At 44.8% G+C, this 12,975-nt stretch overlaps 1 protein-coding gene across 3 annotated transcripts in view; it reads left to right on the top strand.

The window, feature by feature from the left end:
• Positions 1-11,118, top strand: part of ptk7b (protein tyrosine kinase 7b) — a 69,907-nt gene extending 58,789 nt beyond the window's left edge. For all 3 annotated transcript variants that reach the window (XM_005473897.4, XM_025897571.1, XM_005473898.4), the window contains exons 6-20: positions 1,570-1,700; positions 3,329-3,595; positions 3,900-4,036; positions 4,156-4,291; positions 4,755-4,874; positions 5,191-5,340; positions 5,719-5,866; positions 6,320-6,447; positions 7,172-7,372; positions 7,657-7,818; positions 7,913-8,145; positions 8,288-8,368; positions 8,694-8,845; positions 8,942-9,120; positions 9,209-11,118. In XM_005473897.4, the coding sequence (XP_005473954.1) occupies positions 1,570-1,700; positions 3,329-3,595; positions 3,900-4,036; positions 4,156-4,291; positions 4,755-4,874; positions 5,191-5,340; positions 5,719-5,866; positions 6,320-6,447; positions 7,172-7,372; positions 7,657-7,818; positions 7,913-8,145; positions 8,288-8,368; positions 8,694-8,845; positions 8,942-9,120; positions 9,209-9,369 (2,386 nt within the window). In that variant the 3' untranslated portion in view covers positions 9,370-11,118. The remainder of the gene's footprint in view (positions 1-1,569; positions 1,701-3,328; positions 3,596-3,899; positions 4,037-4,155; positions 4,292-4,754; positions 4,875-5,190; positions 5,341-5,718; positions 5,867-6,319; positions 6,448-7,171; positions 7,373-7,656; positions 7,819-7,912; positions 8,146-8,287; positions 8,369-8,693; positions 8,846-8,941; positions 9,121-9,208) is intronic.
• The last annotated feature ends 1,857 nt before the right edge of the window (positions 11,119-12,975 follow it).

Here is a 12,975-nt window from a genome sequence, read left to right on the forward strand (position 1 = left end):
GAATGTTATTACTGGGAAAAAAGCACGGTAAAGTTTTTTTTCTTCAGTCTGCACATCACTGGAACAAACCCATTCTCTGTAACCTATCAGAGAAGTCTGCAGGTCTCCAGTGTCCACGCTCTGAGAGGAAAAGACCCTCGAGCTACACTCAGATTACCAGCATATCCCCCGTCTTTATAAATAGGACTTCATAATAAATTTCTATATATCATGCCAGCTTTCATGCTTATACATGAGCCCGTTCCACACACAGAGTACAATCCTGGTTTTCTATTTTGAAGTGATTACTGAGCTCATTGAGCTAGGGAGGGTGAATGACTCCAATATCAATAGTTAGTCATTTGTGTAATGAGCCTGTCAGAGGCAGGTTTGGTCACCTAGGCAGTGATGATGACTCAGCAGCAGCTTTGCAGCGGCATCTGTAATAAGCATGGAAGCCTAACCTCTTTGTGGCTAGGTTATTCCACAGCAGCCTGGTGTTTTGTGTGATTTAGTTTATTGATCTGGGCTGATTATAGTCCCTAAGTTACGCAGCTCTCTGCAGTGATATCATCTGTGGCTGCACTTAGGCTGTTTAGATAACCTCCCCTAGCGAATGAATGAATAACTAGTGTAGACTGTTTTTCCAAATGTGTGAAACCAAGAAAAAAAAAACCCCCACACACACCATCTGGAGCTTAAGGCTATTTTTTTGCAGCCAGTTTCTGCTCCACGGGTCAAACGTGTGAAACCATACTCGTGATTGCCTTTAAAAATCGCTCTTTGCTCATTTTGTTTTCTAGTTATTTTGGCCTGTTTCCACAGACTAGTTCTCCGTCTCTCAGGTGGAAATGTACACCAGCTCCCAAAGCTCATTTCCCTCTTTTTCCTAAACAAAGAAGAAGGGATGACACAGAAATCTCACTTTTCCTGAGGGAATCCACTGTGGAACTAGATATTCTTATATGAATCCCCGCTTTTGGAAAACTCTTCTGAGGGAATGCAGATCATTCTGCAGTGGCTTTCCTTTTTCCTCGCCGAGTATTTGTTTTTCCCGTGAGCTCTGCAGTGACTTGGGATCTTCTGTTTTTGCTGTGCCGGATGCTCAGCTCCTTTTCTGTCAGCCCCGAAGCTGGCTTAAGGTCTGCCTTTAATTACTCCTCATTCTGTCCATCACTGACACTGATACTCCCATCGGCCTTACCGACACCAGGGGCCAGCTGTCAGGACAGGCCTCCTGAAGCACGAGATTTTTTTCTTTTTAATTAACTCAAAATGTAGGACACATTTGTTTCTTTGTTTTCCGTGGACAGATTCTTAGCATTTACCTCTACAGATTTAGAGCAGCAGATGGCTTGGGTTTACTGAATTGGGCCAAATTAGAATGGAAAGTCCAAATTTTCGGGCAGTTGACTTGCAGGTCAAAACAAAACCTCTAAGAAAGGTTTGCAGATGCAGACTGAGAAAGATTCGTTGGCTGTATTTGTGCAGAAATCTTCCCTCTGCTGTGGTTTTCTCTGCGAAGAATGTGCGAAATATTGTTTGTGGATCAGTGATTGAGAGAGAGTGTTTCTTTCTCTTCCTCTACAGAGTCTTCCTTCTATCCAACGGGACGCTGCTGATCACCCAGGTCAAGCCCAGGAACACGGGGACCTACAAATGTGTCGGTCGCGGCCTCAGAGGATCACAGGTTACGCTGGAGGCCTCCCTCCTCATAGCTGGTACGTCAAACACGTACACACATACAAAACTCGAGCGTAAACAATTAGAAACCCCTGTTATCCTCTAATCTGAGTGGAACGGGCTACATATGAACACTGCCCTCCATCGCTCCTGCTCTAATCTCCTCTCCCTCCCTCCTCCTCCTTCTTCTGCCGCTTTCACTTAGTGCCCAGATCTCTCCGATGATAATCACATTCCTGTATTGACATCCGGCCCAGCTGCATCCACTACCACGCGCCATACAGAAGCATTTTGCTGCTTCCCCTTCATATTGTTTCCTCTCACCGTCCAGCTGTTTTCTGAGCTTTTTTAGCCCATCAAGTTTCCTCCAAAGTGAACAGCACCTGGCACTCGCTTTAATCAAACAGTAGATGTTACATTAGATAACTCATCAGTGTGACTCAAACAGGGTAATGAGCAGTGTAATTAGGAGGTTGTGAAATGCCGAACGTCATTAAAACACGCTGCAGCTTTCCTTGCATGAAATGACTGTTTCTAAAGTGTTATAAATCAGTGTAATGTGAAAATGACATTTTAAGACGACAACAAATAAAACTCGTTGGTGGTGCAAAAAAAGAAGAAGTTAAAAGGAAGGGGAACCAAATTATATACAAGTCCAAACACAGTGAAGCTGTTTTAATATTGTGCATGCACTAACAAAGCCGGCTCTTTCCTTGCGCCGCGTCTTCCCAGATAACCCCTTGAAACGACTTTAAAACAGCTCATTGAGGTTGAAACTACAACAAGATGACTGTAGTGTCTTCTCATCTTACTAATCAGCCAGCTTTTTGAAATGCAAGTGCACGCACGTCAAATATTTTGAATAAGCTCAGGGCTAAAATTTCTTTGCATTTCAATGTCCCGGGCACTTTTTCTCCCTTCCCCTCTCCAGCAGCCCCTTTTCTCCCCCCAAGGGTTTTGGATTAACAAGGTACAACTGTATCTGCAGTTTTAACCCAGTGAACCACAGCTCCATTTAAATACCTTAATTCACTTAATCTGATGCTAATCCCTGCAGGCATTATAGGGGATTGTGTCACAGTAGAATTCAGTGTTTAGGGACAAGTTGAAACAGTCGCTCCCGTCATGGCTCCGCCTCATTCATTTCAGTGCCCTCCCTCTTCTCGCAGCTCTGCTTCTCTTTCATCTGCTGAGAAATGTGTTTTATTCTCATTAATTGATTTAGATCTTAGGCTCGTAGAAGGTCGAAGCCAGCCGACCAGCTTTCAGAGCGCTGTTGGCCGATTAAGTATTAATGACTTCCATTTGGGAGACCTCACGGTAGCGGGAGGTCTTGTGAGTCTTTGCAGCACAGATCCCATTCCATGTAGAGGCTGCCAGTATTGATACGACCCACCTCACACGAGCCTGAGTTAATTCCCGAGCTAAGAACCTGTATTCTTAGTCCCCCTACTGTGCGCTTTGTTCTTTAATTATTATGACTCGCTCTTCAAGTCAGAGGACTTACTTTAACAAGACAGGAAGTCTGCTTAATAAAGCTGTAACGCTTCGCTGGCTTTGAACACAGGTTGATGATTATTAGCGGCCCTCTAATAAATCAGAGTCAGCATTTGAATTGCTAAGTCAGTTTGTAACATTTGCTCGCTCTCTCTGGTTCCCGCTACAGAAATAGAAGACATGGTGCCCCGGGCGTCGAAGGTTTTCACAATGGACACCCTGCAGCAGGTAGAATGCAACGCCCCACGTGGCAAACCTCCGCCAGAGGTGTGGTGGGAGAGAGAAGGTCAGCGGGTGCCCACAGAGGGCCGAGTACACCAAGATGGGAAATATCTGGTCTTCAGTCCCACGGAGAAGGGAGATTCGGGCACCTACACCTGCGTGGCCGAGAATAAGGCCGGACGCAGGATACAGGAGGTCACCTTCACTGTGGCCAGTAAGTCCTACAAAGACCACTTTAAATGTACCCTAAATTCACTTTAACTAAGTACAAAGTTTCAAAGTTTAGGTTGTAACTGTGGTGATGCAGGCATTTGAAAGGAAGATGGGAACTAAAGGATAGAGTGTTTTTGATTGAAATGTTGCTGAAGTACCCTAAAGGTTGTTGTAATAACACTGTGAACACCTTTAGATCCTGGCCTGAAAAAGCTAAGAAGCATTGACGCCAAGAAGTGATTGACACATTGGATATTCCTTCAGGGCAGCGATATGTAGCTGAAGAGTTGTCTCTTTGTCCACAGCTCCCCCAGTGTGGGTGGACATGCCTAAGGACAGCCATTTAGAAGAAGGTAAACCCGGTTACCTCCACTGTCACGCTCAGGCCAACCTCCAACCTGAGGTCACCTGGTTCCGCAGCAGCAACATCATTCAGCCCGAGGTAGGTTTTCACATTCCTTGCTGTCTTTTTCTTTTAACGACATACAGAGGAAAGCTGGTCTGTTTGTGCCTTCACAGTTTTACTACAACTTTTTTGTTTGTTTTTTTTTGTCTCACCAGGACATCCGGTTTAAGATATTCCCTAACGGGACCCTCAGGATCAACAATGTGGAGGTCTATGATGCGCATGTGTACAGCTGTCAAACCAAAACTCTGGGCGGACAGCTGACGGGACATGCTAAGGTCGCTGTGCTCGGTAAGATGCGTGGGAATCACTTAGCTGATCAGTATATACAGTGGATTATCCTTTGTTTGCTCCGAATCTATTTGAAGATATTTCCCGGAGATAAAGATGATGTGTAATGAGCGAGGGAGTGATGAGTAATACAGCGCTGAGATGAAAAATCAATGCGATGTGGTCATGGCTGTGGGCTTGTGTGCGTGGTTTTCTATAACAGAGCTCTGTGTTGTGGATCTGGGGATCCTGCAGGACACCCACAGAGATGTAAAATATGACTCACACACAGCAGCTTTAGCTTAGCCTCCATTTGTAACATGTATCTCCATGATCAATTCCTATCTGATCTCTTAAAACGCTCATCACATCTGTGTGCTCGTCGTGCCTGTTGACACATTTTCCCAAATATGTCTGAACATGATTTGCGTCAGCTTAGTGTCATCCGTGTGTGATGTGTGCTGTGCTTTTACTTATGTTTCAGAGAAACTAAAGTTCACCCCAACCCCGCAGCCTTCCCAGTGCTTGGAATTGGACAAAGAGATCACCATCCAGTGCTCGGCTAAAGGCAGAGAGCCACCCACCATCCACTGGTCCAAAGCAGGTCTGCTGCCACTGACTCTGCTTGCTATAGCTTCAGATTTGATAAGGAATGGCTGTTGAGCAATATTTCACCCAGAATCCTTTAGCAGGCATCAATTCTTCAATGCTTATGATGACAAATGCTGTTTCCGCAAGAATATGTAGCAACCTTTGTAGAATAAACACAGCGTGAGGGCGATATATCACCACAGATCACTTCCCTCCTCCATCTGCAGTAGCCATAGTAGTCTAATTAACCACTTGAATCCCACACGGATAACCAGAGCAGCCCTCCCAACCCCTCTTGTCCCCGTGTGTCTCTCTGTCTCCCCCTGCAGATGGAGGAGAGCTGCCGCCTCACGTCAAGCAGAAAAACGGCCAGCTCCGTTTCACCAAAGTCACTCGAAGCGACGCTGGCAACTACACCTGCATCGCCTCCAACAGCCTCCAGGGGGAGATCCGGGCCTTTGTGACCCTCACCGTAGCCGGTAAACCACTCTCTCATCGTCATGGAAGCAGGGAGTAGTGAAAGAAAGGGTCACGCTACTGTATTAGTCATCAGCCCCACATCGGGAGGACTTGTGGTCTTGGTGCATGTGAGAGTGGTTTTATTGCAAGGCGGTCACTGATCATTGCCATTTAGTTTCAAACACAGCAGCATTTATTGTGTAGTTGGTGGCCTTTTTACAGTCTGGTTAATGAATTGCGTTTGGGTTGTAGATTATCTGGGAGGACGGTGACCACAATCAGCACAAGCTGTAAAAGAGGCGCTGTCGCCCCAGATGTGGTTAAAGTGTTGTATTAATACGATTTGTTTCTTTCTGTGCGTGTTTGTGTTTGCGTGCGTACTTTTTGTGCACAAACAGTGTACGTTCGCTTCAAGGTGGAACCAGACAACACGACGGTGTACCAGGGTCACACTGCAATCCTGCACTGTCAGGCCACGGGCGATCCCAAGCCTCACATCCACTGGGTGGGTAAAGACAAGCCGCTGGACATCAGTAATAACAGAAGGTAAACGAAACACATTCGTCTTCTCCACAGCTCAGCCTTCATGGATTAGGATTACACAGTTGACACGACTGATTATAGCTCCATCTCCACACATTCGTTGTGGATTTAGCTTGTGCTAACATAGAATTATAACCTTGGAAACAAACGAGTATGAGAGTTCGCGTTTCATTTGCTCCACCAGAACGTGCCAGAGCAAATAAAGCTATTATTTAAACAGACTTTCCCCACTTGCATGTGCTGGGCCAATCATAGCTCTGATGGTCTAATTTGGTAATGTTAACAAAATATATTAATGTGTTTTCAAAGCATTGCATTTCTTGACCCTGAATTGCACAATGTAGCCCGAATTATAGCCATTATCTTCAAATCAGAAGATGTTTTTTAATGTCACTGATATAAAATCAGATTCAGATTGAACACCTCTGTGTTGTTCTGTCCCGCTCCTTCTTCCAGGTTCCAAACGATGCCCAATGGCTCCTTAGTGATCAGGGACGTGACTACGGATGACACCGGCAAGTATACCTGTGTGGCCGGAAACAGCTGCAGCATCAAAGACCGCATGGTTCAGCTGTATGTAGTGGGTGAGTTTGGCACACTCGCACATACTTACGTACACAGGCTTTGTTTTATCAGGAGCAAATGGGCACACAATCACAAGTGTTGGGTGAAGGCTTTAATTAAACCTTGAGCCTCTGTCTGTTATCCGTGCGGACAGGTTAATAACCACAGCCACGTCTCTGACGCCTCGGCTGTCACCGAGGTGATGGGATCGGGCAGGCGCTGGATCTAATAAAGCTTTACACTCTGTGGCTCCTTGTGTGCCGACTAAAGCTGAAAATTACAGTCACACACTGGCACTCGTGTCCCACATCACCTCATTTTCTCCCAAAGTAGCAGGATGGTACTCCAGCTTTGCTTTTTTTGTTTTGGAGACAATTAAATTTAGATGTTTGTCGCGCCTTGTAAAAAGGCAGACAAGTAATTGACTCTAACAGGGCAACTCAGACAAATGAAAGGACCATATTTATGTTTGTAAGTAGGTTTAACTGTGTTAAAATTCAGCACAAATACCTTTTTAATCATCCGCTTGTTCCAATCTTATTTTTAAAATCCTGTTCTATGAAACGTTTACGCTCGTGTTTACACTAAAGTTGATGCTTAAACATTCCTTAAACATTCCCATCAACTGTTTGAAAGATTTAGCATACTGGCAACACAGTATGCAGTGCGTAAGACTTTAATCCATGCACAGTGTACTTCTTAACCACGTTTTAGTCACTCCCAATTTTCACCTGTGCCAAACAGACAAACCGGTGCACTTCCCGAGTGAAGAGGAGGACAAGGCTCCTTACAAGATGATCCAAACAATCGGTCTGTCGGTGGGAGCGGCTGTGGCCTACATCATTGTGGTCCTGGGACTCATGTTCTACTGCAAGAGGAGACGCAGCGCCCAAAGAATGCAGAAGGGCCAGGATGGAGAGGAGCCCGAGATGGAGTGCCTTAATGGTATGATTGCTGATAAAGTTATGGTTGTACAGTTACACAATAATCCTGTGTGCTACTCCAAGATCTTTGCTGCCACCTTGTGTTTGTTGTATTTATTACACTTAACATGTAAAAAGGCAAAAAAGTGTTGAGCCGAGCAACAAGTATCAGTTTGTTTTCTGCGTTCTGTATCCTGTATATACAATACATTTTAACATATTATATAAAACATGTTCTAAATAGAATTTAAATTTGTGCTACGTCTGTGACCTTTGACCCAGTGGAATATTTGTTGTTTTCATCAGGCGGAGCAGTTCAACAGAACGGCCACACCACTGCTGAGATCCAGGAAGAAGTAGCACTCACCAACATGGGTACCATCGCAACCACAGAGAAACGCCACAGCCACGTCAACAACGATAAGCTCCACTTTCCCCGGACAAACCTACAGACCATCACTACTTTAGGTAGAGTGGTCTATGCATCTCTGTTTTCTATGAAAAAAGTGCATTTTGCTTCTGCGCTCACATTTTGCTGTGTGTCATGTGAATTGTTGCTCAGGTAAAGGGGAGTTTGGGGAGGTGCTGCTATCCAAAGCTAAGGGAATCGAAGAGGGCGAGGAGGAGACGGTGGTTCTTGTGAAGAGCCTGCAGACCAGAGATGAGCAGCTCCAACTCGACTTCCGCCGGGAAGCAGAAATGTTCGCCAAGCTAAGCCACCCCAATGTCGTCCGCCTTCTGGGCCTCTGCAGGGAGGCGGATCCTCACTACATGATCCTAGAGTACTATGACCTGGTAATCTCACACTAACACACACACACACACACACACACACACACACACACACACACACACACACACACACACACACAAGAAGTGCAGAAGTGTTGTTTTGTACCTGACACACTGCTCTCTATGTCTGTGTTTCTCATTCCAGGGAGATCTAAAGCAGTTCCTGAGAATTTCCAAAAGCAAAGATGACAAAGTCAAGAGTCAGCCTATCAGCACCAAGACCAAAGTAAGCAGTGATCTGTGCAGCATGAGTGACGTATAACAGCCTTCTGCACACCAGAAGCCATAGAAATAAACGGAAATGGAAATAAACTGTTATACAGAGCTCTGTATTTTTGTCTTTGGGCTCTGCTGCAGTAGCTCTGTATCGTGTAGGTCATCTTGTCTGAAACAGGTCATTGTAGCTTGACCTTTAACCTTCTGCGCTCATCACTGTTAAGTTACAAGTTAACCATTGAGGACTGGTTGAACTTTGCTTGCTTTGAACTTCTATGTTTTTATCAAAGTCTCTCTACCATGACCACCTCCCCCTCTTTGTCTTCCCTCTCCAGGTTTCCATCTGCACTCAGGTGGCTCAGGGCATGGAGCATCTTTCCAATCACCGCTTCGTTCACAAAGACCTCGCCGCCCGAAACTGCCTGATCAGCAGTCAGAGGCGTGTCAAAGTGTCGTCACTCAGCCTCAGCAAGGACGTTTACAACAGGTCTGTTCAAAAACATACAATAAAGTCTCCTCTCAGTAGAATCATCAGCTTAATATTTCCATCCCTTTGTTATTTCTCTGGTGTTCACATGTGTAGTGAGTACTACCACTACAGGCAGGCGTGGATCCCGCTGCGCTGGCTCCCAACAGAGTCTGTGTTTGAGGATGACTTCTCCACCAAGTCGGACGTGTGGGCCTTCGGAGTGTTGATGTGGGAAGTATTCAGTCATGGGGAAATGCCATACACCAAACTGAGCGACGACGAAGTGTTAGAAGGTGAGTTTGATGCTGCAACACATTACTGTCTTTACCCCAGGAAGAGGGGATCGCTCTTTAAAAGGCATCTCATCCCATTTTTCTGCAGGTCTGCAGGCAGGAAAGCTGAAGCTACCCCTTCCGGACGGATGCCCCTCTAAAATCTACAAGCTGATGGTGCGCTGCTGGGCGCTGAGCCTCAAAGAGCGCCCCTCGTTCACCGACATCGTCCACGCCCTGGGAGAGCTGCCTTCTGACAGCAAAGTCTGAAGTGACCAATCATCTCACAGCAGAAAGGAACTGTTACCAACTCTGCCCCGCCCCCCTTCCCCTAAAATACAGACAGGAATGCTGGATTATTTAGTCTCACACATTTCAGGGAAGAGGGTTGAGGGGGAAGAAAAAAGAAAAAAAAAAACTTTAATTTTTTATGCATTTCAACAATTTTTTGAGTGTGGATTAGACTTGTTTGCTATATGAGTGGAACTGCACTCACCTTTGTATGAATGGCTTCGTGCGAGCAGTGCCAGGAGTTTGCCTTCACTGCAGCACGGACGATCCTCCCCCACCTCCAGCCTGTGGTTCCACTGTGACCCCGCCCGTCTGCGGCCGTTTTCGTTTCACGGAGCCTCACAACCTCAGTGCCTCTGCCCCTCCACACACACACGCACACACTCACGCACTCTCTAACTTTGTAGGAATGATGGTGCATTCGCTGGCTCTGATTAGTGCGAAGGATTTGCCTGAAATGTCACGTCACCACTTAACTCCTTGGAGTTTTCTCATTAATCTAAAGAGGATATTGAAGAGAAAGTGGGGCACAGTGGGACTGCAGTGGAGCAATGAAGCCTCTGTAGATAATCAGCCACTTTACGAGTGTGCCGAGTGAGGTCGTTTAAACTGGTCTGTTCCCCTCGCAATTACATCGAGCTGCATCCTGAGTCCGCCACCCTGACCCCTCAGATGTCTGCTCTCTCTCCACCGGGTACAATCCCTCAAATTGTTTGCTTTTGTGTGTTTGAGTGAGTGTGTGTGTGTACATGCACTGAACTGTTGTCCCTACAGACAGATAAGGAATGGGGGTTTGCATGAAGGTTTGTGGAAAACAAGTAATCCGTGTTACGGTAACACTTCAGGAACAACAGCAACAAAGAAACAAGTTTTATAGCCAAGGAACATGTTGAACAGATGAGATCGTGCCAGTGTGGGCTTTATACATTTTTATAAGTGTGCTCTGTTTGTCTGTTAACTTTGAGGTGCTTACAGGTCACTGCTGATGGGTAGGAGTACTCATTTTTACCACACAAACACCATTGTGTCCTCTCAGCTGCAGGAATTGAACCCGCCGCCACGTTTGACCTGCTTTATTCTCTCCAGAGGTCCAATCACAGTTTCTCTCCTGGTCCACCTGTTTTGTGCAATGCTGCGAAGCGGACCATCACACCAGGCAGTGTGTACATAATGTTAGAAGCCTTGCACTAACTTCACTTAAAAGATTATCCTTTTTATATATATATATATATATCATGTTGTGTAGAAGGACATGCAGGTGCCTGGTTATTTATGATGAAGGTCCTGTTTTTTTTTAAACTGTAATAGAAAGGTACTTCTGTGAGGTAGTTTATGCTATGTATTCATTCTCACGGTCCATCTCGGTGTGCGTTCAGTCTGGTAACCGTCTGGATACGCTAACACAAAGTACAAAGGAGGTCAAAAGAGTGACCGCAGGTCACCAGTGCTCGTTTAAGTGCCTAGTAAATGAAGGATTATCTTAACCGTTTCCCTTTTTGTTTGTTGTTGTTTTTACATCATCTAATCAAATGCGATGGCCTTTGTTTATGAACCTGTTTTTATACGTTGTTTTTAGTGTAATATTTTGTTTTTATGAATGCTAGGCACTCACAACTAGACCTCTTTTTCTTTTTTTTAATCTGCTTCAGCACATGTTCACAGTAATCACAGATATATACAAAAGCATACATGCTGCTGTCAATAAAGGTTCACAGTGTTTTTACCCAGTTTGTTGTGACAGTTACTTTAACTTCTTAATATTTTCAGGTCAGTGTTTATGCTGAGGCTGTAACAAATATTTGAAAAAAAAAAAATGTGGTAATTCAGCTGTAACAAGTTCACCCAAATAAGGTGTTTGATTTGTGAGAAGTAAATGCCTCGTTTGTGTATTCAAGCGAAAATATGTTGTAAATCGTGGAGCTGGTGGCTTCTTCACTGATACAAGAGTGTTGTGTGACACTCTCTTCTTGCAGCCTGCATTACAACAAAATATGAGGTTAAGAATAAGTGATGAAATCTTCAATGAGGTGGATTGCTTATCTCTCGCAAGTCTCTACAAGTTATATACACACACAGATCATTAAAGTGTGTGTGGTAGTGGTGGGGGCGGGAGGAGGGGTGTGTGTGTGGAAGCAGAACTAGAAGTATTTGTACTTTATAGTGTTGGGCTGTAGTTTGTTAAACCACTTGTATGACCTTGTAAAAGTACATCCAGCACTACTTTTTTCTTTATCCAAATAAAAAGTCTCTGTTGTAGCCACTAGAGGGCGCTGTGCGGTTAGGTAAGGATTAAACCTGACCCTTGAGGCTTGCCAAACATTTTTTCCCCATTATAATTTGTTTACAGTTTAATGTGGTAACTAGCTTTTAAAGAAGTTTCCTCAATGGGTCTACGTGCTCAGTGAGTTTTAGCACTTCCTCAGTCGTTATGGGTCTCCTCCAAACTTTGAGCACTGTGCACTCTGTGTGTGTGTGTGTGTGTGTGTGTGTGTGTGCGCGCGCGTGTGTGTGTGTGTGTGTGTTGGGGGGGGACTTCGCTTGAGATTTGCACACAGCACCGTGCGCATGTCACTTTTTGGGCCTCGTTCGGTGCGCGTGACATGCCGAGAAGCAACACTGAATAGAAATGAGTCTGTTAACGCAATAAATGTCTTTCCACTGCGGTGATATTATAACAATTTTCCGAGTAAATCTGCGTTTCACCGAACTTTCGATTTTGTAGTTCACTTGCAATAAAAATCCCCTGAGCATCCTGCCACTGAACCATCTTCAAATGCCTCAAAACTCTGGCGTTTGTTTTAACTTGCCCGTAAGACCAGGTGGGTGGAGGTTGTTCCATCGTTTCAAACAGCACACCTAAGTGCCTCTGACTGATTTCCCTCTGATACTTTTTTTTTCTTTTAAATGAATACGGATTACACGTTTCAAAGAAAGCCTAATGATGAATGACATCAGTTTAAGCTGGTTTGTCCTTGCTGTCAGGTCTACTTGTAGAGGAGGAAGCCATCTCTGACGACACTGGTAACACATTTTACTAAGAGGGCTGGAATTGGTGCAAAGGTGAACAAGATGAAGCAAACAGACAGAGAATGCACCTTGCTTAACAGTGGCGTTATTAAAAAGTTGGTAGGAAGCAGCAGGCTTCATACTCAAGGGAACTTGCTTATTACAGTTACATTCCCTGTGCAAGTCGGTGTGCGATAATCTGGCACCTTAAATTATCTCATATTGCTGAATTATCTACAGTAACAGTGCTGCACACATGCGCTTCAGATAAAAGGAGATTATATAGTTCAACTTCCGGGAAAATGGGAGTTTGCTGTGTGTTATAGGCGCTACAACCTGTGGGTAATTAAGATAAATAAATAAAATAAAAGTTGGATGTTTTGTTATGTTGGTGCCTCTTTACTTCTCCACGGTGACGTTGTCAGTTAGCGCAACCATTTTGGTATTTATTCTAATGAGTGTGCTTCGCTGACCAATGACAGCACTACTCAGATAATCCTCAACCAATCCGTACACGACGCTGTGACTCACCAAATAAGGAGAGACAGCACCAAATAAGGAAACATTGTATCTCTTTAT

The sequence above is a fragment of the Oreochromis niloticus genome, linkage group LG13 (assembly GCF_001858045.2).
Source record: "Oreochromis niloticus isolate F11D_XX linkage group LG13, O_niloticus_UMD_NMBU, whole genome shotgun sequence".
NCBI classification, from domain to species: Eukaryota; Metazoa; Chordata; class Actinopteri; order Cichliformes; family Cichlidae; genus Oreochromis; species Oreochromis niloticus.